Source organism: Lampris incognitus, chromosome 13, assembly GCF_029633865.1.
Source record: "Lampris incognitus isolate fLamInc1 chromosome 13, fLamInc1.hap2, whole genome shotgun sequence".
NCBI classification, from domain to species: domain Eukaryota; kingdom Metazoa; phylum Chordata; class Actinopteri; order Lampriformes; family Lampridae; genus Lampris; species Lampris incognitus.
The window spans coordinates 48649106-48675729 of NC_079223.1; the positions used below are offsets into that span (position 1 = coordinate 48649106).

The 26624-nt window shown below is 46.2% G+C and overlaps 1 protein-coding gene across 1 annotated transcript in view; it reads right to left on the reverse strand.

The window, feature by feature from the left end:
- Nucleotides 1-26624, reverse strand: part of birc6 (baculoviral IAP repeat containing 6) — a 274230-nt gene that overhangs the window by 203796 nt on the left and 43810 nt on the right. The window contains exons 12-30 of the mRNA XM_056291274.1: nt 25381-25606; nt 23413-23573; nt 23100-23231; nt 21457-21588; nt 20852-21018; nt 17109-17242; nt 16788-16949; nt 16414-16545; nt 15006-15103; nt 14500-14647; nt 13479-13612; nt 11971-12117; nt 11123-11310; nt 9278-9592; nt 8762-8861; nt 5360-5574; nt 2086-2294; nt 697-1055; nt 46-265 (exon numbers count right to left, since the gene is read on the reverse strand). Coding sequence (XP_056147249.1) covers nt 46-265; nt 697-1055; nt 2086-2294; nt 5360-5574; nt 8762-8861; nt 9278-9592; nt 11123-11310; nt 11971-12117; nt 13479-13612; nt 14500-14647; nt 15006-15103; nt 16414-16545; nt 16788-16949; nt 17109-17242; nt 20852-21018; nt 21457-21588; nt 23100-23231; nt 23413-23573; nt 25381-25606 — 3379 coding nt within the window. The remainder of the gene's footprint in view (nt 1-45; nt 266-696; nt 1056-2085; nt 2295-5359; nt 5575-8761; nt 8862-9277; nt 9593-11122; nt 11311-11970; nt 12118-13478; nt 13613-14499; nt 14648-15005; nt 15104-16413; nt 16546-16787; nt 16950-17108; nt 17243-20851; nt 21019-21456; nt 21589-23099; nt 23232-23412; nt 23574-25380; nt 25607-26624) is intronic.

Genomic DNA, 26624 nt, shown 5'->3' on the forward strand with positions numbered 1-26624 from the left:
AAAGAAAGTGTAAAATGCATTGGTAAATTCAACTGGATGCACAACCTGTCCTGGGGGAAGATGAGCAGCTGTTCAGAGTTGTACAGCTCCTGCAGCACGTTGGAGAGGAACTGACCCCACCAGCGCTCACCCCCACATAGCTGCACCAGCAGAAGGCCTGTGTACAGACGGATCTTGGGCGTACCACTGATGCACAAGTGCTTGAAGAGCTCCTCGCACGCTTGAGCATGAAAGGTGTTCTGGAGCACTGAGGGCACAGAGTGGCCTGAGGAGGAATGGGAGGGAGGAGAACAAGGGAGGTCAGCACGAGGAGAGAATGAGCTGTGTAAGGGAAAAGTAACCTCCTCTTCATCAACCCGCCAATCAAGTAATACTCATATGAACACAGTAATAGCCCAACCTCATAAGAATAATCTAACCAAATAAATGACTTGGGCTATAGCAACCAAGAAACACCAGAACACGGTCATTTTTAGGAACCTCTAACTGGGCATTTGAATAATGTGCCATCATTTTCTAAAATAATATTTTACCACAACTGGGCTAAAATGAAAAATACTTTTTCTGCTCCACATTAATAGCAAAACAGCAAATTAGCTACATACAGTTACATACCTTTGTATGACCAAACATGCCCACAGTACAAACACACTTACCCTTAAAACAGAACAAATACACATCTGGGTGGTTCCTTACCATTATTGGAATGCAGCAGGCTGAGCAGTGTGTCCAGCAGGTATCGAATGATGGTCCTCAGCTGTTCTGTGGATGAGTTCTGAATGAGCTCCAGGGCCTCAGGGGCCCCGGGTCCCACCTCGGGTAGCGTTTTGCGGCACGCACCCAGGGACACACGCAACCTTTGGACGGCATGGTGGGCCAGGTTGAGCTGCAGCTGCAGCTGGATGCAGTCCTGATAGGCTGAGAAGACGCGCTGGTCCTCCTCTACTGCCTTGTCAGGCTTGCGCAGGAAGTACTGGGCATTATTGGCACTGTTGAGCGGCGGCAGGTCAATGTTTTGCAGGAGTGTCTCTAACCGGTGGCATGCCAAATTGTACCTGGTGAGTCAGGGAAGGATAGGGTGGGGGAAGGGGGGGGGAGAGGGGATCGATCATTCACTCCCTTTTCCTTGGCTTGCTTCTGACCATGGATTTCTTAGATATCCAAATAGCTTTGTTTTTCTTCCAAGAGTCAAGTATTCTGGTCCCATCTCAGTAGTTCAGTATTTTTTCCCCCTCTTTTTCTCCCCCAATTATACCTGGCCAATCATCCGACTCTCTGAGCCGTCCCGGTCGCTGCTCCACCCCCTCTGTCGATCCAGGGAGTGCTGCAGACTACCACATGCCTCCTCCAATACATGTGGAGCCGCCAGCCGCTTCTTTTCACCTGACAATGAGGAGTTTCACCAGGGGGACGTAGCATGTGGGAGGATCACGCTATTCCCCCCCCACTATCCCTCTCCCCTCCCGAACAGACCGACCAGAGGAGGCGCTAGTGCAGTGACCAGGACACATACCCACATCCGACTTCCCACCCGCAAACACGGCCAATTGTGTTTGTAGGGACGCCCAACCAAGCCGGAGGTAATACGGGGATTCGAACAAGTGCTCCCCGTGTTGGTAGGCAATGGAATAGACCACTACGCTACCTGGACGCCCAGGAGTTCAGACTTTTAATCTCACTTCCCTATCTTCCATGTTTTATTCTCTCAAATGACCCAGAGGCTTTTTGAGAGGGAAAGATTCTCAGAAACTGGTTCTCCAGACAGCCTCAACAAGGAGTCCTGTCAGTATTATTCACACAACGCTGCAACGCCGTACGTACTCTTTCATGCAAATCCTACGGTAGATAAAAGACTGGGGCAAGTCAAACTGCATTCCTGGTATGTAGCACTTTGTCACTCTAATGGGACTGACATTACAACTGCAAATCCTTCCTGAACCCCTGAACTTCAGTGATTTTTAAAATTTATTTGATCACAAACGAATACACACTATTTGGGCTAGGCATAGTGAAAACCAGAACCACAGGAATCATACAGTCTACATACTGAAATGAAACAAAGGGCTGGTGTTCCTCTTAGCTCACCTGCACTGGATATCCTCCTGCAGCGCCACCATCATGGCCAGGTGCTGATCGACAGGTGGCTGACTGGCCGCCTCGCTCTCACCTCGCAGCGGGTCATGCATCAACTTCAGCTCGCTCTCCCAAGGCAAGAGATAGGTGTGGCCATAGTAATAACCCAACGGGATCTTTGCCCGTGCATTGGTGCTACCGTAGCGGCCAATCACAGTTATCTGTGGAATGAGAAAGCCAATCACAAATCATATCTGTGGGATGAGAGGACTAACAAAAGAGAAATGTCTGGACAAAGAAATACTATAAATGTCCCCAAAAAAATTCAACTTTATTTCCAGTTTTGTGACCCACGTTCATTTATCTTATACAAGTCTCCAGTCAATTTTCCAGTTCCGCTTCTGGTGCGGGAAGATGGCTGCACGATTTCGCGTTTGCAGTGGCCTCACCCAGTGCCGGAAGATGGTGGCGCGAGTTCACATTTGCAGCGGCCTCATCCAGTACCGTCCATGCAGTGTCTTTGTCCACGTCTAACTTTTGTCTTCGTTTGATGGCTGGGAGAGCTAGCGCTGGATCAGCTGAGAGAGCAGGGCGGGCTACGCTAACTGCTAGCCTATGCAGACCGGCAGCTCCAATAACAGCGAGGGCGGCCCGGCGGCGGCCTCACCTGACATTGACTGTGGGGTTTTTGATGTTGTCGTGAGGAGTGCGGGGAGGTGTGTCGAGGGTGTCTGGCTGGGAGAGCTGGCGCTGGATCAGCTGGGAGAGCTTGGTCTTCTTTGTCCAGTGGGCCCAGGGACTATGGCCCCTGCCCGGAGCTGTGCTCAAGGAGGAAACGCTGAGGGTGGTCTGACAGGACGTGGAAGCAGGGCAGGCTAAGCTAACTGCTAGCCCATGCAGACCGAAGGTTTTGGCATTCATCTTGGCTGGCATTCGACCCCTTGGACAGTGATCTTTTTTTATTTGTGTGTTAGTGTGGGTATGTGTGTTCTTGTAGTTTTTGGATGTGTTTTTGTCTTTGTGTTGTACTGCTGTGGGCTGGGGGAAACAGCATTTCGTTTCATTTCACGTACGCGAGTACGTGAAATGAAATTAAAAAGTGTTCCTTCAAACTACACTCCGTTTATAAAAATGTTGTTTGATGATGATCCTTTTGCTTAATGACACATAGATGGATACAGCCAATATGGCAATGTGGGCTTACAGCTAACTGACACAAGTTGCTCGTCTCTTTTTAATGACTAACAATAAAGATACTAGTTCTTTCATTAAACAGTCTTCACAGCAGGAAAGCCAAGAGTGTAAAATATGTGCAGATCACACCTACAAACTTGACAGACCAAACAAACAGATATAAAATATTAAAATTTGGTTTCACCAACAATCTAGAACTAAAGTGAACAGCAGGAGGGCAAATGTTCAACAAGCCAGAAGTCATATCAATACACAGAAAGCACCCAGTCAAGCAGCTGGAAGGTTAATGGACAACAGTTGGCCACTGATTATCACAATATATGTTGTTGTTAACAGCCATGTGGCTTCCGTGTTTCTTTTGTAAAAGCACCTCGGTCATAAATCGCCCTGCCACAATCAATGATGTGTATGCAGCCATTTCCTCTGCCAAGCATATCACCAATATGTATCACTGATGTGCTTGCTCTGCTTGTCCAACAGCCTCATGGCCCAAAAAGTGGTTTCTTTTCATTTGTTCCATTGTCTCTTCACTTTGACACAGGCAAAAAAGGCTCATTTGTTGACCAGAAGAGAAAATTAAAGAGCAACTAAACCCTATCCCATTTTAATGAATCTACTGACCTCTACAGCTTAATAACCATCCGCTACTACTACTACTACTACTCGTACTTTCGGCTGCTCCCATTAGGGGTCGCCACAGTGGATCATCCGTTTCGATCTCTTCCTGTCCTCTGCATCTTCCTCTGTCACACCAGCCACCTGCATGTCCTCCCTCACCTTCTCCATAAACCTCCTCTTTGGCCTTCCTCTTCTCCTCTTCCCTGGCAGCTCCATATTCAGCATCCTTCTCCCAATATACCCAGCATCTCTCTTCCGCACATGTCCACACCATCTCAATCTTGTCTCTGTTGCTTTGTCTCCAAACCGTCCAATCTGAGCTGTCCCTCTAATATACTCGTTCCTAATCCTGTCCTTCTTCATCACTCCCAATGAAAATCTTATCATCTTCATCTCTGCCACCTCCATCTCCACCTCCTGTCTTTTCATCAGTGCCACTGTCTCCAAACCATATAACATAGCTGGTCTCACAACCATCTTGTAAACCTTCCCTTTAACTCTTGCTGGTACCCTTCTGTCACAAATCACTCCTGACACTCTTCTCCACCCACTCCACCTTGCCTTCACTCTCTTCTTCACCTCTCTTCTGTACTCCCCGTTACTTTGGAAAGTTGACCCCAAGTATTTAAACTCATATGCCTTCATCACCTCCACTCCTTGCATCCTTACCATTCCACTGTCCTCCCTCTCATTCACACATGTATTCCGTCTTGCTCCTACTGACTTTCATTCCTCTTCTCTACAGCGCATACCTCCACCTCTCCAGGCTCTCCTCAACCTGCACCCTACTCTCACTACAGATCACAATGCCATCCGCAAACATCATAGTCCACAGAGACTCCTGCCTGATCTCGTCCGCCAACCTGTCCATCACCATTGCAAACAAGAAAGGGCTCAGAGCCGATCCTTGATGTAATCCCACCTCCACCTTGAACCCATCTGTCATTCCTACTACACACCTTACCATTGTCACACTTCCCTCATACATATCCTGCACCGCTCCTACATACTTCTCTGCAACGCCCGACTTCCTCATACAATAAGGTTAATACATAACACAGGTTAATAACCATGTAAAGGTTAAAACATGGCAGGCTGGTGTTGGTCCTCTGTGATGTTAGCATAGCAGGATAAACACAGCTGCAGATAATATTAATAATGGATCTGTTGGATTTAGATGAGCCAAAGAACAAAAACAGACAGACAGACAGACAGACAGACAGAAAGAGCCAGCACTTACAATTGTTGATAGTACTGTCAATGCTGGTTCTCACATCGACATCCAACAGAGCCATTACTCATGCTATTAGCTGCAGCTGTGCTTATCCTGCGATGCTAACATCACATAGTACCAAGACTAGCATGCTATGTTTTAACCCTCACATGGTTTTTCACCTGTAGATGTCAGCAAACTCACTAAAATGGTCTGGGATTTTGTTACTCCTAAAAATAAAAAGAAGCCAAACAGACAAACCTTCATGAACCTGCAGACAGGTGGGGGCAGCAGGTCATGCAGTATGAGGGAGTGGGTGCTTATGTCCGTAGCCACCACCAGCCTACGGCCGTCCACCTCCTCACCCAGCGTCCAGATGTCTATGGAAAGAGAGGCCAGGTCCCCGCAAGTAGGAATCAGGGCATCAGTCAGCAGCACAGGACGGCCAAAGTCCAGTGTCACAAACCGACGTGCTCCTGGAGGGATGGGTGAACAGAGGAGAGAAAGGGAGTGGAATGATGAAGTGGATTCTATATTCATCACATTAACAGCAAAAAGGTCTGTTGGACCTTCTAAAAATCATCTATCAACAATTTCATAGTTGATGTACGTTGTCGTGTCAGGTGCAAAAGTCAGCCTTTGCTTTTATGAAGTGTCACACACATTGTGAGGGGTTTCAGTTTGGGAAAAAGTTAATTTTCACAGCTTTCCTGTGAGTGGTGCTGTCATTGACACTAAACTACAACAACTGTCAGGTCAGTGAAATAAGAGCTGAGAGTCCCTCCATGAACATTTCTTCACAACCCAGTCAGATGAACACTGCCTGTTTCCTAAGAGGTGGGATGATTTCATTCACCACTAAGTAGAAAAAAAAGTTTCTTTTACCAGGGCAAGTGTGAGTGTGTGAGTGTGTGTGTGTGTGTGTGGGGGGGGGGGGTGTCAGGCCAACAGGCAGCTAATCAAAGTGAATGTAGGTCATAATTGTGAGACATTGACCTTATTATTTACTGCAAAACAAAACAAGATGAAATAATGTCTTGGAAAAGATTTTGCAAACTGATTTATGAATTCAGTAATTAGCAGATATAGGACAGCACTGTCATACTGACCAGTAAATCCACGTTAATAAACAACTCTTTCATACTCAAGATTTATCAATTGCCTCATCTGAAAATTAATTAAATTAATCATTCTACATTTTGTACTTGAATTCATTCATCCATTATCCAAACCACTTATCCTGCTCTCAGGGTGGCGGGGATGCTCTGGAGCCTATCCCAGCAGTCACTGGGCGGCAGGCGGGGAGACACCCTGGACAGGCCGCCAGGCCATCACAGGGCCCACACACACACACGCACACACACCTAGGGACAATTTAGTACGGCCGACTCACCTGACCTACATGTCTTTGGACTGTGGGAGGAAACCCACGCAGACACGGGGAGAACGTGCAAACTCCACACAGAGGATGACCTGGGACGACCCCCGAGGTTGGACTACCCCGGGGCTCGAACCCAGGATATTCCCGCTGTGATGCGACCACGCTAACCACTGTGCCACCGTGCCACCTTGTGTGTGTGTGTGTGTGTGTGTGTGTGTGTGTGTGTGTGTATGTATATATATATATATATATATATATATATATATATATATAAAAAATCCAGTGAGTCAAGTAAATTCTTTATGAGACAGCACAAGGCTGTTTCATGCCATAAGCAAACATCAGCTGTCAATAAAGCTGCTTGGTAAAGGACATACCATCTACTGCCTCGTCATGAACATCACGTGCACAACCTCCAATGGGGAAAGGAGAGGTGTGACATTAAAAAATTCAAAAACACATGATCGCTAACAGTCCAATGGGGGGGGGGGGGTATTTGTCTATTGTCATGATTTATTTATAATTACAAAATAGGTGCTTATATCTATGTCCGCACCTGCTAGCCAGTTCATTCTGTTATTCAATGTGGACATTTCTGGTTTGCAGATGATAAAATATGTGTCAGTTAAACATAGCTACACATTTTACTGCTGGGTGAATATGTTTTGTTCTTTGAGAGGATTTTCCAGGTGGTTGAATAATTAATGTTTCTGTCCACCAATGATCAAATATAAGGGCGTAAACATGTGACATTCTTTAAACGGTTGTTTCTAAAGCTACACGTGTGCATTAAACCTCTTTTTGAATGTCCCCTCTGTTAGACCCACGTATGTCTCTATTTTGCCGTTGTCATCTCTCGTCATCGTAGCTTGGTAGAGAACTCCCTTCCTCTGGCTTTTTCTTTCCAGGGGGTGTGTGCACGTGATGTGCATGACGAGAAAGTAAATGGTATGTTCTTTCCTGTGTAGCTTTATTGCTTAGGGCAGGAAACAGGCTTGTACGGTCTCATAAAGAATTTACTTAACTCACTAGATTTTATATATATATATATATATATATATGAATTCAGCTGTACAAAATTGACCCTAGGTATGTGTGTGTGTGTGTGTGTGGGCCCTGTGATGGACTGGCGGCCTGTCCTGTGACCCCAAGTAGGATAAGCAGCTTGGATAATGGATGGATGGATGGGATATTATGTTAAGGTTTATTTGGGAAAACGGACATTGTGCACATTTCCTGTAACATATATATTTAATATATATTTAACATATATGTTTAATAGGCCGCTGTGCCAATCTAACAATATCACTTATTAACAATACTGCTTGTGTGTGGTGGAGGGTTCCCAAAATGCCATGACCGCTGTTCACTGTCCAGGGTTCTGAAGTGTCTGTTGCTAACGGTTGCTCGGCTGTGTGCAGCGGTCATGATGTGTCGTCTCACATGACATTTTGTTGGTTTTGTGTGGTAGGAGGGGGTAGCTGTCATGCGTTTTGCACCTGGACCTGTTGTCACCACATCCCGCTGAAGTGCACACACAGATTGTGTGGTGATGTGATTATTTGTAAGGAGGACTGGCGTTTTGCTTTAGAAATGAGCTGTTTTTTGTTGTGACGCTGTTTGGCTGGTTGTGTTGCCTCGGCTGGACTAGCGTCTGAATGTTTGTTTCACAGCTGGAAGTGTCATTGGTCACTTGTTCTGTACCACAGCAGAGGACACAGTAAGCTAGGTTGGTAGTCTGCTTTTTTTTCCCCCGACAAGGGAAGGGTGGTCAGAGGGCCAAGGTTTAAGAGATAAATACACAAATACATACACACCAACACACACACACACACCCAAAAATATACAAACATAAATTCAAACACAGACACAAACTACCGCACAAGCAAAAAATGCAATCTCTAAAACTCATGAATTTTTGTCCTCGGTGTACACAAACCACAGGGTCCTACAGAGGCAGTGATACAGCCAGAGGACCAGCAGGGGGACACTGGTGCAAACACAGCTATTTAGCTACGCCTAGATACACATAGACCCACACACACACACACACACAGACACACACACACAGACACACACACACACACACACACACACAAACACATGCACCATGCTACCGAGGTGACTACTGGAATTCATTTCAAAATGAATTTGTTGACTCAGCAATAGCTGAGTATTATCTCATCACTGAACCAATGTGTGTTACTAACTCACACACCGCAGGCTGCAAGGTGTCTGAGACTGCTAGAAGCCATGTAAAGGGACTAGAGGCCGGCTCTTACCAGAGTGCATGCGTTCTATGATGATGGACTGGTGTGGAGGTGGCTGCAGGAAGTGGGAAGCTTGGGAGATGGCCAATGCCAAACCGCTCCCAACAGGGCTCTAGAACAAACACAGCAACACTGTTTCCGTCAACACAAAGATAACATTTGCCTGTCACAGTGTGATGCAGGCAGTACTTCACGTTCATATGTGATACAGGGACTGGACGGGTGCACAAGCCAACTCGTTCTTTCAGACTAGAGTCACATCAGTTGTATGGATCAGCTCAGTTTTTTTAATATTCCTTTTGCTCATCATTTGTTATGATGCCAAAGAGCCTTGTTGTGTATTCTAGCTGTTCGTATCTGGACTTCAACCCAGGTACCATGATGGAAGACCTACGGCAACATGCTGGTATTTCGTATACATAATTATCCTTAATGCAGCCAGCAGCCTTGTTAGTGTGCTGATGTTTCTCCACTGGATGTGAATAACTAGTGAGCCGTCATCTCCACAACACACCCTGAGCCACTCACCGGCTTGGTTTTCTGGCTGTTCTTGTTGTGTGCGACCAGGTTGACAGGCCCAGGGTCCATCATGGAGCCGGGGAAGAGGTGGGCCAGCTCAGCGCTGAAAGCTGCCGACACCGCCTCGTTGGGTGGGGTGAGGGGGGGAGTCATGAAGAGGGGCGTGGTCTTGGGAGTAGGGGGGATGACGTCAGAAGGGTGAATGAAGAAGCCCGGGGCAGAGGACGGGTTGGAAGGCACCGAGTTGTGGATTGGTCCCACACCGGATGCAGCGGCAGCTGCTGCTGAGGTGGTCTGGTGCAGCTTGGCCTCCAACTTGGCCTTCTGTTCAAAACACAAAGAGTTACTGCTGGCCAGCAAACACAACTTTTAACTACATACACAGCCAGCATGTTCACAGACAGAAAACACAACTTTTAACTAGCTACACAGTTAGCATGTTCACAGACACAGAAAACACAACTTTTAAACTACATACACAGCTAGCATGTTCACAGATACAGAAAACACAACTTTAACTGCATACACAGCTAGCATGTTCACAGACACAAAAGACACAACTTTTAACTGCATACACAGCTAGCATGTTCACAGACACAGAAAACACAACTTTTAACTACATACACAGCTAGCATGTTCACAGACACAGAAAACACAACTTTTACTTGCTACACAGTTAGCATGTTCACAGACACAGAAAACACAACTTTTACTTGCTACACAGTTAGCATGTTCACAGACACAGAAAACACAACTTTTAACTACATACAGTTAGCATGTTCACAGACAGAGGCAACATTCATCAACACCACAGACAGACCAGAAATAATCTGTGGCAATGACAGCCAAGTCTAGAGTTACTAGGCCTGTGTACTGGTGAGAATCTGGTGATACGATACGTATCAGGATACAGGGTTACCATTCAATATATGGTGATATATTGTGATGCTGTAAGAAAGGTGATATATTGTGATGTCATAGGCCTGTGTTCTTTGTACTTATGCTACTTCCTGTCTCAGTTTACGTTGTTGGATTGGAGTGGAAGAGTCAAATGGCTGAAGATAGATTACAACACTTATCTAGCGGTCGTGGGGTTACACACAACACAACATGTTTGTTACGAACTTTTATATGTAAACAATTAAAAATCCATATAGTGGTTTTGAGAATCGATACAGTATCACACAAGATAATATCACAATACTCCAGTGTATCGATATTTTCTCACACCCCTAAGTATTACAGGAAAGGGAAAGGATCTATGAAATGAAGAATTTTCATTCTTGTTATATATTTGCAATTAATTTACATCTATTTAACACTTGCATTCTAGAAATTCCCCCCCCAAAAAAAAGTGTTCTATTTTTGTGTTTAGAAAAATAAAGGTTTTCCTCCCTGACAAATATCTATCCTTTTTTTTTTTTTAATTAAATTTATTTATTTTAGAAACGTCATCCTGCACTTGTGGGCGTACATTAAAAAATATACACAGCCATGAGAGAGAAATGTAGACAAGTGATCTACCACCAAAGTGAACTTCGTCAAAAGCATATCGACCTCCATATTCTTTTAAAGATGCCCGGCCATGATGGCCTGTTAGTCAAATCATGCTTCCCTGCCTCACAAAACCCCACCCGATAATGTGCTTCATTCAGATATAGATGGAGTGATGGAAGTATGCGGTGCTCCGCTTCTTGGGGCCTTTACATGAACCACGCCGTTTTTCTAATATGAAAACTTGTGCCAACACGTAAGAGCGACAGGTTTTTTCAATCCATGTCTCAAATCTAATTCAGTTCACATCAACATACACACACTCCTATACGGATAAGGCGTTTGCCAGCGACCCCTGACCTGCTGCTGCAGTTTGAGCAGCTGCTGCTGTTTCTCCTGCAGCACCTGGAGCTGCTGCTCAGCTGACACCATGGCGTGGGACAGGGACTGTAGTGCAACCTGAGCGGCAGAGCTCAACGCCGTGGACGCCTCACCCGCCGTGCCGGTGGACAACCCCCCCACTGTTGGGGTCACGCCAAACGTACTCACTGTGAGGTAAAGAGTGGGGCAGATGTGAGTATTCAGGGTTGTTTTATGTGTTAAAGCTAGGTTAACTATGTGAACATTGTAAAATGTTATCAAACAACAGAGCCTTGATATTGCTGTTAGGGGCTTTCACACCAAATACACCGCGCTCTTTGTGCTGCGCTTGCTCTGCTTTACGCTTCCCGGTCTCAGCTGGGGGAGCAGGTGAAGCCAGAATAAATAATACTCAAATTGCTTTTGGTTCACAAAAAGCACTGGTCACTGCATGAGATGTTTGAAGTGAGACCTGGGGTTTTCATTTCATTTTCATTTAATTTACTAGGCTGTACTTAGGGTGCGAGCCTGCAAAGCTGGGTACCAAAGCTGTGCTTCGTTTTGTCGCCGTTTACACACAACAGGATGTCATCATCATGATAATGATATGTGATGACACAGGAAGTCAAGTTTGGTGTGACATCCCATTTGCTGTGCAAGCTGAAAGTAAAACAGGCATACTGAAAAGTGCTCTTACGTTTGCCAGCGAGCCTTTGTGACTATGAATGAATTTACATACCCATCTCAGTGACTTCAGTTTAGAAATAAAACACATTTCATACAAGCCGTCAGGAGCCCTGCCTAGTTTTGGCGACCGTACCTGGTAATGAATGTAAGAAGAGGCTCACCTGTGAACATGCTGGCATCATCACGCTCCACCCGCGTGCCGTCACTGGTGGAGATACAGGTAAAGTGCAGGGGCTCCACTTCTAGGAGCCCCGTCAGGGCGGTGAAGCTGCCCTCGGCTGCAGCACAGCTGCTCACCTTTCCGTTCCCTCCAGGACAAACAAAACCAGCAAGTTGATAAGTCAGATGCTGTTGCACAGCTCAGGGTATTACCTCACCTTTGGGATTCTCCTCAACATCATCATCAAATTCAAAACCCTGATGCTCGCTTACAAAACAGCAACTAAAATGGCTCCCCAACTCCCTCATCCAGGTCTACACTCAGTCCCGCTCACTACACTCTGCCAATGAGAGGTGCCTGGCCCTTCTGCCGCAACGGGGCCCTAGGTCACTAGCTGGACTCTTCTCTTCTGTAGTTCCCCGCTGGTGGAACGAGTTACTAAACTCCCTTCCATTCGCTGAGTTCCTCTCCATCTTTAAGAAGCTAAAGACCCAGCTCTTTCTCCAACACCTCCACACCTGATGGTGTTAATAAAAATACAAACGCTTCAATGCACCCTATGCATTGCCTTTGGGCACTGCCTGCTGACACCTATGTCCTATCGGACTTGAACCTAGTTTTTTGGCACTTACTTGTGTTGTTTCCTGACTAGATCCTTGCATGTGTTGTATTAACGCTCAGATGTGTGTCGCTTTGGAGAAAAGCGTCTGCTAAGTGAAAGGGTAACACTAACATCGAGAGCTGAGAAGGGCTGGAATAATGGTTTGTGGGGTGACTTGAGACTGCGGCCTCATCCAGGCCCCGTTTCCCTGGTAAAGAAACCACTGGCCGTCATTCCATGACATTTTAGCTAATTCAGCCAGGCTGTCACCTGGGAGATGGGAGATGGGTACATGAATACGGTTGTTCTGGAACAAGCTAGACACATTTCTACTAGGCCTGTGTACTGGTGAGAACCTGGTGATACCATACGTATCACGATACAGGGTTACGTTCAATACATCGTGATATACTGCAATACTGTAAGAAAGGTGATATATTGTGATGTCATAGGCCTGTGTTCTTTGTACTTATGCTACTTCCTTTCTCAGTTTATGTTGTTGGGTTGAAGTGGAAGAGTCAAATGGCTGAAGATAGATTACAACACTGTTACCTAGCGGTCGTGGGGGTTACACACAACACAACATGTTTGTCACGAACCTTTACATGTAGACAATTAAAAATCCATATAGTGGTTTTGAGAATCGATACAGTATCACACAAGATAATATCACGATACTCCAGTGTATCGACATTTTCTAACACCCCTAATTTCTACATAGTCTGTGCTGTGAAAAACCTCTTCCTGAAATGGTCCTGTGGTACAGCAGATATTGGCCATTATGATGGTATCGATAACTTCCGCAGTTCGGTGGAGCTACTCAGGTTTTTCTGACCATTCTTCAGCCTGTCGTACTTGAATGATTTTATTTTCTTTAAGATCTGAGGGCTGGTTCTGCATGTGCATACCTGAGAGAATGTCGGAGAGGTCGATCTCATCTGACTGGACTCCGATGTTGCTGTTGAAAGCATTCTTACACGACGACCCGCTGACCTCCAGGTCAAACAGGACCGGGTCAAACGGAGAACTGTACAGACCATATCTGGGGAGCGGAGCAGCGAGTCGGGTGGGAGGGGGATGGGAGAGTTGTTTAAAAAGTAAACAACAACAGAGAGAGAATGAATTATTAGCTGAGAGGAGGTATGAACTGTCTGGTCCAGTCTAATCGGCCTATTAGTCAGTCGTGTTTTCTGGTCCTCCAGTTTGAAACACACTCAGGACCCTGACACACCAGGCCGACGGTTGGCCATCAGCCAATGTCGGGCCATCAGTAAGCGTCTGTGACCCTAGTTTTTGCGGTGTGTCCCACACCGTCGGCACTAGTCGGACCCCTGTCGGCAGCTTTTCGGCCAATTCAGCATGTTGAATGGGCAGAGCCCGTTGGTGAGAGAGATCACTCTGATTGGCTGTGCAGCTTAGTGAATCGGTGAAGAGCGTACATGTTAGCTGGCCGTTGGCCATAGCCTTTGCAGTGTGTTCAAGTGCTGCTTTTTGGCCCAGACGGCAGGAGACGGCAGGCGACGCAACAGTCGGCCTTTGTCGCCACTAGTCGGTTTGGTGTGTCTGGGCCCTTAGGTGCTTAAAGGGCGAGGAAATAATGGAAAACAGAACTGTATGCTATATTACTCAAAGACCCCAAGAGCCTAAAGAAAACCTCAGAACAAATTCAAACATAAGTTTAAAAACGCCTTCTGCATTTCTTCTGTGCTTCTCTCCTGCTCTGTGCAAGATGTCACCTACACTGCTGGGGGGAAAAAACCCCCACTAAGAGTTCACCCACGCTTTTCCAATAAAAGGCCCACCAGTGTGTTTCCTGGCAAAGTACATTTTACACACAACACAATTTGTACTGGCACTCAGACACAGTAAAAAGAAAGAGGTCACCCAGAAGCATCTCGACCCTGAACTTGAATGCCTTGTTAGTGGTACCTGGTCTGCAGCAGGGCCTCCAGGGGCGTGAGACGGTCCTGCAGCTGGTGCGATACAGCAGTGAGCAGGGAGGCACAGGCCGTGCTGCAGCCTGCCAAGTCCTCCTCCTTCACGTAATTCAGCAGCACAAAGTACCAGAACACCGACCCTGACGGGAGAGACAGAGCCCACGGAGAGACGAGAGAAAAAGGGAAGATTGGAATGGAGGGCAAGAAAACATAAGGTGGTGGGCGGGTGTGTGTGTGTGTGTGTGTGTGTGTGTGTGTGCGTGTGTGCGTGAGCGAGTGAGTGAGTGAGTGAGTGAGTGAGTGAGTGAGTGAGTGAGTGAGTGAGTGAGTGAGTGAGTGAGTGAGTGAGTGGGTGGGTGGGGTTGTGGTGTTGTAATAAAAATACTATGTTGGATTTTTTTGTCTATCAACTTCTACGATAATGCTCACAGGATTGCAATCCTCAGTGTTTTATGTGACAGGACCAGAGGTAGAAAGGCTACCTTCCCGGTTACTTACCACCTGTTGCAGCAGCAGGTAAGTAAGGCATGTTGTCCAGCAGAGCCTTCAGAAGACTCGTGCTGAAACCCTGTTGACTTGGCTCTCCTTTTCCATTGCTACAGTAAAGGGGGTTAAAAACATTCAGGTCATTATCAAATAGGGTTGGTTACCGTTCACATTTGAACCGATACCGGTACCTGGAACTCGGTACCAGTACCCTTTTCCAGTACTTTACTCCTAGTAATAACGAAAATGTATTTTCAGTTGTAAAAATATGTCCAAACTTCTCAATTTCAATATTGTTATCTATCTATCTACCTATCTATCTTTTATATTTTGTTATTTATCTAGAACATTTTGTTGTAACACACCAGACAAAATGAACCCCCCCCCTCCCAAACCCGTCCCTGCAACCTCCAGCCTGTCAGTCACCAGGGCAGAGCATCCTGTGTGTCTAGAAAGAAGCTCATATCCTTTTTTTTCCCCGGATTCCCCCCCCCCTCCTTTTTCTACCCAGTTGAAATTGGCCAATTACCCCACTCTTCCAAGCCGTCCCGTCACTGCTCCACCCCCTCTGCCAATCCGGGGAGGGCTACAGACTACCACATGCCTCCTCCAACACATGTGGAGTCACCAGCCGCTTCTTTTCACCTGACAGTGAGGAGTTTCACCAGGGGGACGTAGCGCGTGGGAGGATCACGCTATTCCCCCCAGCTCCCCCTACCCCCTGAACAGGTGCCCCATGACTGACCAAAGGAGGTGCTAGTGCAGCGACCGGGACACATACCCACATTCGGCTTCCCACCTGCAGACACGGCCAATTGTGTCTGCAGGGGCACCTGACCAAGCCGGAGGTAACACGGGGATTCCAACCGGCGATCCCTGTGTTTGAAGGCAACGGAATCGACCGCCACGCTACCTGGATGCCCTTGGAAGCACATATCCTGATCTAGGAATCGTAACAGCGAGGTTAGTTACTGTAGTGAGGTTGGGAAATTGGCAGATTAAAATGAATAAAAACAAATGAACAATTTTCGGCTCACCATTGCCGTGACTGTGTTGGACGTGAACAAGCGGTAGGTTTAGGGGAGGGGTAACATAGTCTCGCTCCCTCTCTCTCCCTCTAATGTATACTCTTTCACCCAGATGCCTGCGCACTTGCAACAAGTGGCAAACTAGAAGGGATTTTCAAAAGACTCATAAGGAATCTTATCAATATTTATTTTAATTCAGAACACAACCCGCTGTCAAGGTACCGAAATGTGGCACCGATTGAGCTTATGTGAGTAGGTAGTTCGTCGTACCCTTAAAGGATCGAGTTCAGTACTCAACCCTGTTATCACAACCATTCATAACTTCAGCTGAACAAACATTTACTTGGGGAACTCTTGTGAGTATCATCATTGAAAACAACAACCTTTCTTACCTTATACAAAGTGCAAGAAAGCGGGCACATTTATGGGCTATACTCCGGCAGGCCTCAAACAGGCATACCCGCACAATATCAGTGAGTCTCCTCTGCGTTTTCACCAGCAAGCCGTCCTTTCCTTCCCTCTGGCTACAAAGAAGGATTTCACAATGAATATAAGTACAAGGCTGATCTTTCTGTCACAAACTTGAAATAAGAAAATCTGCTTTACAAGAACATCTAGAGTACAAGAGGATTCAATGCGACTCTGAAGGGGTTTCCTCCATCAGGTTGGCCTGTGTTTCCAGAACATCACATGAATACAACCAACATATCAGGTTCCTGGGTGCTGACAGTGTCACTTTTGGTAAGTGCCCTAGACTTAGCCTCACCTGCAGGGTCCATTTGAGTACACTCCAGCCAGCCAGCACAAGATGTCCAGCATCAGGCTCTGGGCATGCTCCGTGCATGGGCCGTCCTCGGACCGCTTACACAGGGCGTTTAGCAGTTTCTCGTGGAAGTCAGGGAACTGGAGCATGGCGCAACGCTGGACCCTGGAGAAATTAATAGTTGTTCATTACCATTTCCATGAGCTTTTCCTAAATGAATGCAACCTGAATTTTTACCACCAGCAGAGCTTGACTTTCCAAGCCTGGAAAGAAATTAACAGGAAATCCAAAATATGTAGCAGTGCATTCTGGGAGTGATCTCACCTTTCTTTAGGGATTGAGGTCTTCTTGAACCTTCGGATGGTGACCGATACCTCCTGAAGCAGGTCACAGCCTCGCAGGTTGTCTGGCTTTTTTGAGGGTGTTGGAGTCTCTGGTTTAGATGTTGAGGCCTTTTCCTATGAAGACCAGGATATTTTGAAAAACCACCCCAATGCTAACACATGCACTCTGACCTCCTGCCAGATTAGCCCAAGAGAACAGTTTTCCGATGATCAGTTAGCTGGTATGGGGAATTCCAGGCTAACCATTAGCATTTCAATCTGATAATGTGGCAATACTGTCCTGAAACCAGCAGGTGGTGCCATAGTAGAGCTGAATGTTTATGGGATGACCTCAGAGCACATGACCTCAAAGACATTTTATGAAGACATTTGACACTGTAAGTGGGTTTATTAAGCCCAGAACCCACTGACAAAACTAAAAGGCACATTTGGACGATTTAGTACTTGAAATATTTGCTATTATTGTGCATCATCTTCCATTATACTTTAACCCTTATGATGACCAACCTGTACACCCCTTGCTCTCTTTTAGCCGTCTCTTACTCATTACCACTGATTTAAATGACTGACAGTAAACATGCAACAGTCATACCATACATCCATCCATCCATTATCCAAACCACTTATCCTGCTCTCAGGGTCGTAGGGATGCTGGAGCCTATCCCAGCAGTCACTGGACGGCAGGCGGGGAGAACACACACACACACATTACAGTATGGCCGATTCAATTGACCTACACTTCTTTGGACACTCACCAGCTGTCCCACGTAGTAATTAGTAATTCTATTATATATATACTATATATGAGGATGCACAAGCCAGTGCATTCTGAATGCCGGTTCCAAGCCCGGATAAATGGGGAGGGTTGCGTCAGGGACGGCAACCAGCATACAACTTTGGCCAAACAAATATGCGGATCATGAATCAGATTTCCATACCGGATCGGTCGAGTCCCAGGTTACCAACAACCGCCACCAATACTGTTGGCCAGCAGGGTGCCGGTGGGGGAAGAGGGGGAAGGCATGTCCAGAGGCAGCAGGAGAGGAGGAAGGGTAGGAGTGTGGATGTGAGAGTCAGAACTTTGAATGTTGGCGCTATGACTGGTAGAGGGAGACAACCGGCTGATATGCTGGAGAGAAGAAAGGTAGGCATACTGTGTGTATAAGAGACCAGGTGGAATGGGAGTAAGATCAGAAGCATCAGGGGTGGGTTCAAACTCTTCTACCATGGTGCGAATGGGAGGAAAAATGGGGTAGGGGTAATTCTGAAGGAAGAATATGTCAAGAGTGTGCTGGAGGTGAAGAGAGTGTCAGACAGTGATGAGTATGAAGCTGGAAATCGAAGGTGTATTGCTGAATGTTATCAGCGCATATGCCCCGCAAGTTGGGTGTGAGATGGAAGAGAGAGAAGAATTCTGGAGTGAGTTGGATGACGTGATGGAGAGGGTACCCAAGGAGGAGAGTGATTGGAGCGGACTTCAATGGGCATGTTGGTGAAGGGAACAGAGGTGATGAGGAGGTGATGGGTAGGTATGGTGTCAAGGAGAGAAATGTGGAAGGACAGATGGTGGCGGATTTTGCGAAAAGGATAGAAATGGCTGTGGTAAATACATTTTTCAATAAGGGGGAAGAACACAGGGTGATGTACAAGAATGTAGGAAAGTGCACACAGGTGGACTGTATCTTATGTAGAAGGTGCAATCTGAAAGAGATTGGAGACTGTAAGGTGGTGACAGGGGAGAACATAGCTCGGCAGCATCGGATGATGGTCTGTAGGATGACTTTGGAGATCAAGAAGAGGAAGAGAGTGAAGGCAGAGCCAAGGATCAAATGGTGGAAGTTGTAGAAGGAAGACTGTTGTGTGGAGTTCAGGGAGGAGTTAAGACAGGCGCTGGGTGGTAGTGAAGAGTTGCCGGCTGGCTGGACAACCACTGCAGAAATAGTGAGGGAGCCAGCTAGGAAGGTACTTGGGTGTGTCATCTGGACAGAGGAAGGAAGACAAGGAGACTTGGCGGGGGAATGAGGAAGTACAGGAAAATATACAGAGGAAGAGGTTAGCAAAGAAGAAGTGGGATAGTCAGATGAAGATGACGTCAAGATGAAGAAAGTTGAGAGGAGTATGAAGAGACTAAGGTGTAAGAAAGAGAACAGAGAGGTGGCGAAGGTAAAGGAAAAGGCGTATGGTGAGTTGTATGACAGGTTAGACACTAAGGAAGGAGAAAAGGACTTGTACTAATTGGCTAGACAGAGGGACCGAGATGGGAAGGATGTGCAGCAAGTTAGGGCGATCAAGGATAGAAATGGAAATGTGCTGACAAGTGAGGAGAGTGTGTTGAGAAGGTGGAAGGAGTACTTTAAGGGGCTGATGAATGAAGAAAATGAGAGAGAGGGAGAGAGAGAGAGAGAGTGAGGGCAGTTATGAAGAAGATGAAGAGTGGAAAGGCTGGTGGTCCTGATGACATACCTGTGGAGGCATGGAGGTGTTTAGGAGAGATGGCAGTGGGGTTTTTAACTAGATTGTTTAACACAATCTTGAAAAGTGAGAGGATGTCTGAGGAGTGGAGAAGAAGTATACTGGTACCAATTTTCAAGAATAAGGGTGATGTGCAGAACTGTAGCAACTACAGAGGTATAAAGTTGATCAGCCACAGCATGAAGATATGGGAAAGAGTAACAGAAGCTAGGTTAAGAGGAGAGGTGGCGATTAGCAAGCAGCAGTATGGTTTCATGCCATGAAAGGGCACCACAGATGTGATGTTTGCTTTGAGAATGTTGGTGGAGAAGTATAGAGAAGGCCAGAAGGAGTTACATTGTGTCTTTGTAGATTTAGAGAAAGCTTATGACAGGGTGCCGAGAGAGGAGGTGTGGTATTGTATGAGGAAGCCAGGAGTTGCAGAGAAGTATGTAGGAGTGGTGCAGGATATGAATGAGGAAAGTGTGACAGTGGTGAGGTGTGTGGTTGGAATGACAGATGGGTTCAAGCTGGAGGTGGGATTACATCAAGGATCGGCTCTGAGCCCTTTCTTGTTTGCAATGGTGATGGACAGGTTGACGGACAAGATCAAGCAGGAGTCTCCATGGACTGTGATGTTTGCAGATGTATTAGCCCCTTTGTCTTCACTTTCTGACGGTGTTCACGCCCGGCTAATGACCTTTACACAGAGTGCTTTTTATACCCATAAACCAGACCGTTACATTAATATCTTACAGGTGCACACTTATTATGTCCAACTGTGTTAACCTGAGTTTGTTTTGGGAATAATTTGACATTTGTGCAAACTTGGAGCTTCAGAGCACTACTACTACTACTACTACTACTACTACTACTACTACTACTACTACTACTACTACTACTACTACTTTCGGCTGCAGCTTTGGGACCATGCTGTTAGAGCTTATGGTTCACAAAAATAATATTGTTCAGGAACTTATATTGTACAGTGTGAGTATCCAGAAACCAGTGATGACTGCCAAGGGGGTTGAACACTTTTACAAGGCACTGTAGTATCTAATGTCCAAGGCACATGTGCAAGAACGAATCTCAACCATTAAGAACAAAGTGATTCTGCTGGGATTTTTTATGCAATTCTTATAAGAACAAATTCTGATTAATGGGCCTCAAATAAGAGGTGGGCTTTTTAACCCTGACCCCAGCCTATGCAGTATTTAACTGAGACAGTAGTTACACCTCTTGTTGGGTCGGGGCATCAATATGAGACCGTACCTTGCAGGCCTGCGCTCGCTGCAGCAGGGTGGAGAGCGACTGGGCTTTGGTGCTCTGGGGCTTGGCGCTGGGCATGCGTACAATGGGCCGCGGGCTCTCCTCCATACCTTTGTCACTCACTGCCTTTATGTGCACCAGGAAGGAGCGGTATTTTCCTCCTGCCATGCCTGCAGCAGAGAGGAGAGGGAGAGAGAAAAGAGGCAGACCGGCAGAGAAGACTGAGATCACACCTCACGGTAGAGCGGTACGAGTACATGCATCCAGACGGCGTGGCAGATGACACGAGGTAAGAGTAGGCATGCAAATTTAGGGTTTTTCAAAAAGCTAATTTAAGAAACTTGACAGTTTCTTCCATTACCCTCAAAACACAGAGGATTAAAATCAAAGTGTGTGTATAAGTACATCCACTACAACACTGTATGGTGTCATCTTAAATAGGACAAAACATAAAGTATTAGGGATTTGATCAGATTGGGAATCAAACAAAGGGAAGATTAAGTTTGTCTTTAAAAAAGTAAGTCACCGTGAGGCACAATGCTACTAAGCACTGTGGTTATATAACAAAAACCTAACCCTATCCACAAAAGGAAATGAACTGTCATTACCTTTGACTAGTTTGGGGCTGGTTAGGCTGAGCATGCCAGCATGGCCAGACAGGTCCAGGCCGCTGGCCAGCCACACAGGACCACACAGGATGTCTTCTTTATGGTCATCTAGGAATGGACATAGCATGGAGCCTGGAACACACAGAGCCGCCACATTGTTGGTACCCTATTCACGGTGTATTGGGACTGTAAGTGTAGAGTATTTTTATATAATGATACTGAGGTTACGACAGCTGCAAAATGCCACTTGACATTATGGAGTATGCCCATGTGCATAAGTCCACAATCTCATACGGTAGTGTTTGTACAATAGCATCATTGGTTATTGTTATTTTGATGCAGCACACTCACTAACTTGTATTATGATGAACATTCAACAACTACGAGTGACAACAGCCAGCAGGATGATGAAAAAGCAAAGCAACATCACAAGGTTTAATTACACAATACAAGGTGACTCAGGTTCCCGCACCTAGGGTGGGTTGAATTTTATATTAGACAAAATTGTATATTAGACAAAAGAATGTGATTTAGGGCTGCACAATTAATCGAATATTCATCTAGATCACGATTTTGACTTCCCACAATTAAATGAACATGATTAGCTGTGATAATCATGTTTAAAATGCAGGCTACGTCCATAGGACGCTCTGCTGCATATCAAATCAAGTGCTTCCTAAACTACCTCCCTGACCAGTCACGGGTGTTGGTAATGGGCAAAGCGGTTATTTTCAGTGTACTGAATCATTAGAATAAGTTCATTAAAAAGATTTGTTCAATGATTTGTTCAGTCCTTGTTCAGTCTGGTCTAATCAAAACCACTTCTGTGGATTTGAGTTTAGGGCAAGTTAGTTTCGTGCATGGGTTTGAATTTAATTACTTCCGTCTTTCCAAGTTTTTTTTCCCCCCTCCCATTTGTACCAAGCCAATTACCCCACTCTTCCTAGCCGTCCCACTTGCTGCTCCACCCCCCTCAGCTGATCCGAAAAGGGCTGCAGACTACCACATGACTCCTTCGATACATGTGGAGTCACCAGCCGCTTCTTTTCACCTGACAGTGAGGAGTTTCACCAGGGGGACGTAACGCGTGGGAGGATCACACTATTCCCCCCAGCTCCCCCTCCCCCGAGAACAGGTGCCCCGACCAACCAGAGGACGCGCTAGTGAAGCGACCAGGACAAATACCCACATCCGGCTTCCCACCCGCAGACACGGACAATTGTGTCTGTAGGTACGCCCGACCAAGCCGGAGGTAACACGGGGATTCGAACCGGTAATCCCCGTGTTGGTAGGCAACGGAATAGACCACTACGCTACCCAGACACCCCAAGTGTTTTCTTTTTGTTTTTTTAATTTTCCCCCCTTTTTCTACCAATTGTACTTGGCCAATTACCCCACTCTTCTGAGCTGTCCCAGTCATTGCTCCACCCCCTCTGCCAATGTGCCGCGACCCCAACTGGGACAAGCGGCTTGGATAATGGACGGACACTTTGCAGTAATAAATCCAATTGTGAACTCAAAAGTTTTGTTTCTGCATGCTAAATTAGTGAAAAAGGCAGGTAAGGAAAAAGAAATGTACCATCAAAACCTTACAACTGAGCTTGTTATTCTACAGGTATGGCCTTTTTATCTCGTTCTTTCACCTGGTGTTTCCTCTATGTCCATGAACTGGATGTCCTCTGAGAAGTCATGTAGGAGGGGCTGACCATTCCTCTCCCCATTGGTATGAAGGACGTGGGACAGAGGGAAGGAGATTTGCCTGTCAACTGCAGTCTCTGCAGACAGATGAGACATCTCAGTTAAAGCATCTGACATTCTAAGATCTGGAATGGATCATATAAAACACCGCCATGTTGATGGGAATTACACAACGTATTAAATCCTTTAATGCACACTCTGGTTAGAAGAAGTTATCACAAGGGTTTGGTGGAGTTTCATCGTAAAGTGGTGTCTCACCGCTGACTTTGCCTAGCCCTGGTGCTTTGTTCTTCAGCAGGGTGACCTGGATCTGGGGAATGTTGGTGATGTTTGCACTCAGGACAAACTTGAAGTCGACGTGGCCCACCATGCATGCTTTGGGCAGCACAAGCTCAAACACATGTTCGTCCCAGCTTGAGCTGTGGAGATAAGGTGAGTCAGTACTTCATGAAAAGCTAGACTGAAAACATAATGCAGGTCCAACAGGTTTGACTGAAAGGCCCGTGCTCTAGGGAGACACATTCCTCCCCCCTCCTTTACCATGCAGGTTGGGGATGGGGACCAAAGCTGCTGAGTTGGCAGAAAGTCGTGTAAATTAAAAGAGTGGACAATAAGCATGCTTGAGGCTTGTGTGTAGAATTAATATATAAAGACTGTCCATGATCCACAAGGATTCTACACAAGATGAACTACTCTCAAGAAGGCCGGTGATTCTGGTTTGGCAAAGGTTCCTTTTTCTCTTGCCAACTAAAACAACAAAATAAAGGAACACCAACAATTAGGGCTGGGCGATAGACAAAACCAAATATCACGATATTTTTGGACCACACACACCTCAACATCGATATTGTGGTGCTTTCACAAAAGATTAACACAATCAGGTTTTTGATGAATAATCATCAGTCATGTCTATATAATAACTAAGTGGGTAAAGGTGAATAATAGAATACCTAAAACAGTTCAGAAAATCACATCCGTTTACTGTAAGAAGACGACACTTATGCCACATCACGGAATGATGATATCCAACATCCCAGACAATAGCTCGTCTCATATCACAGTATCGATATAATATCGATATACTGCCCAGCCAACTATCCCTTCAGAGGCAGACTGACAGCCACGCCCCACCTGACGGGATGTACAACTTAACCAGCTCGCATACGTTGTCTTTGCCCTCGACATGAGGGGTATTTATTGATGTGAACCAAGCTTGCCGTGGAGAGTCAGGGGTGAGACGAAAGTCCGGTAACTTTATCTAAATAAACTTTAGCCAAGGGTGCGGTTTGGAGGGCAGGGTATCAGCCATTTGATTGGACAGGCAAGATTCGGTTCGTTCTCACTGTCATTCTCCCAGGATCCTACTGAATTTCATTTCCTACTTCCCACCACGTCTGTTAGGCGTCCACCACCAAGCTGAAAGGGCGAATGTGAGTACAGACGAATACATCTCATTCACTGCGGTCAAGCCATGAGTCGGGTAAACCGTGGAGAACTTCTCTTTCTTTTTTTTCTCAATAATAATAATAATAATAACAATAATAATGATAACAAGACTAACAATAATAACTTTATTTATATAGCACTTTTCTAAAACTGGACCTAGGGAACAGTGTCCCCTGGGGGCAGCCATGTCTCAGTAATCATAAAAAAAGTCCAGATTAGAAACAATAAAATCATTAATGATAAAGGACGTATTACCCAGAGATCTCACGTTCTAGAGGCCAAACTTGTTTGGTGTCACAGCAGAATTAAAACCAATGCGAGTACGCAAATGGGACGCACACTGCAGGTATTTGCTCCAGATATTCGGTTGTTGGTGTTTCTACTATTAGATACGTCGTGTGGATTAGAGGCATGGTGCTTAATAATATTCTGTATAAGGAAACCTCCCGGCAAGAGGGTCAATGACAGATGAGGCCAGCGGAGGGAGCCAGTGGGCAGAACAGTACTGTGCCACCACAGGCAGAAGCAGAGGCTCTGGGAGGGAAGCGTAGGATGTAAGCAGTCAGTCACATGGAGAGGACAGTACGGCGTGCTGCAGGTTGGCCGCTATAGTAGATAGGACTGGATTCTCTACCCTACACTCCATACCATGTCCTCTACTGTCTAGTGTCCAACGGATACAGACACATTTTTACATAAAAAGATTGAGGTTTAGCCTTCAGAACACTATAGCTAACGTGTTGCCATAATCCCATCAGAAGCTCAACGCTACACCATTACCTGTCGCTCTGGAGCTTCCAGGTGCGGGTGTGCTGCGCTGCGTCTCCATGGTGCTGCTGGTGGAGGTGCTGAGGGTGGCGGCGCTGCTGCTGCTCCTGCTGTACCTCCACCCAGCATGGTGGCACCGTGGCCGAGAAACGTGGTGTCAGGGTCTCGAAGCGGGTCAGCTCCACCAGTGAGGTCAGGCTCTCCGTGGTCAGTGCCTGGTCCACCAGCAGGTCCACTCCTGGAGGAGTGCAGGGAGGTAGAAGGGCAAGGGTGAAACGCAGGATTCAGATCTAAAAGGATTTAGTGTCCTCGCTTTACTTTTATGTTTCATTTACTTAAAGATTAAACATGACAACTCACTATAGTCTGTCTGTATTTGTTAACCGCTAATAAATTAAACAATTTGCATAAGCGGCAAGCACAAATTGACTTCAGGCAAGTAGATTTCTGACCCGCTTGCACAACCAGGCAAGTGGAAAAAAAAACATTAACATCGAACCCTGTACAATATACATGTTTAGTATGTACTACTAGTATTTTCAGCTGCTCCCGTTAGGGGGCGCCACAGCGGATCACCCGTTTCCATCTCTTCCTGTCCTCTGCATCTCCCTGTCACACCAGCCACCTGCATGTCCTCCCTCACCACATCCATAAACCTCCTCTTTTCCTCTTCCCTGGCAGCTCCATATTCAGCATCCGTCTCCCAGTATACCCAGCATCTCTCCTCCACACATGTCCAAACCATCTCAATGTTGCCTCTCTTGCTTTATCTCCAAACCGTCCAACCTGAGCTGTCCCTCTAATATACTCGTTCCTAATCCTGTCCTTCTTCATCACTCCCAGTGAAAATCTTATCATCTTAAACTCGGCCACCTCCTGTCTTTTTATCAGTGCCACAATCTCCAAACCATATAACATAGCTGGTCTCACAACCATCTTGTAAATCTTCCCTTTAACTCTTGCTGGTACCCTTCTGTCCAAATCACTCCTGACACTCTTCTGCACCCACTCCACCCTGCCTGCACTCTCTTCTTCACCTCTTTTCTGCACTTCCCGTTACTTTCATATGCCTTCGTCACCTCCACTCCTTGCATCCTCACCATTCCACTGTCCTCCCTCTCATTCACGCATATGTATTCTGTCTTGCTCCTACTGACTTTCACTCCTCTTCTCTCCAGTACATACCTCCACCTCTCCAGGCTCTCCTCAACCGGCACCCCAGTGGCGAGCGGTGACCTTTGAAGCTGGGTATGCTA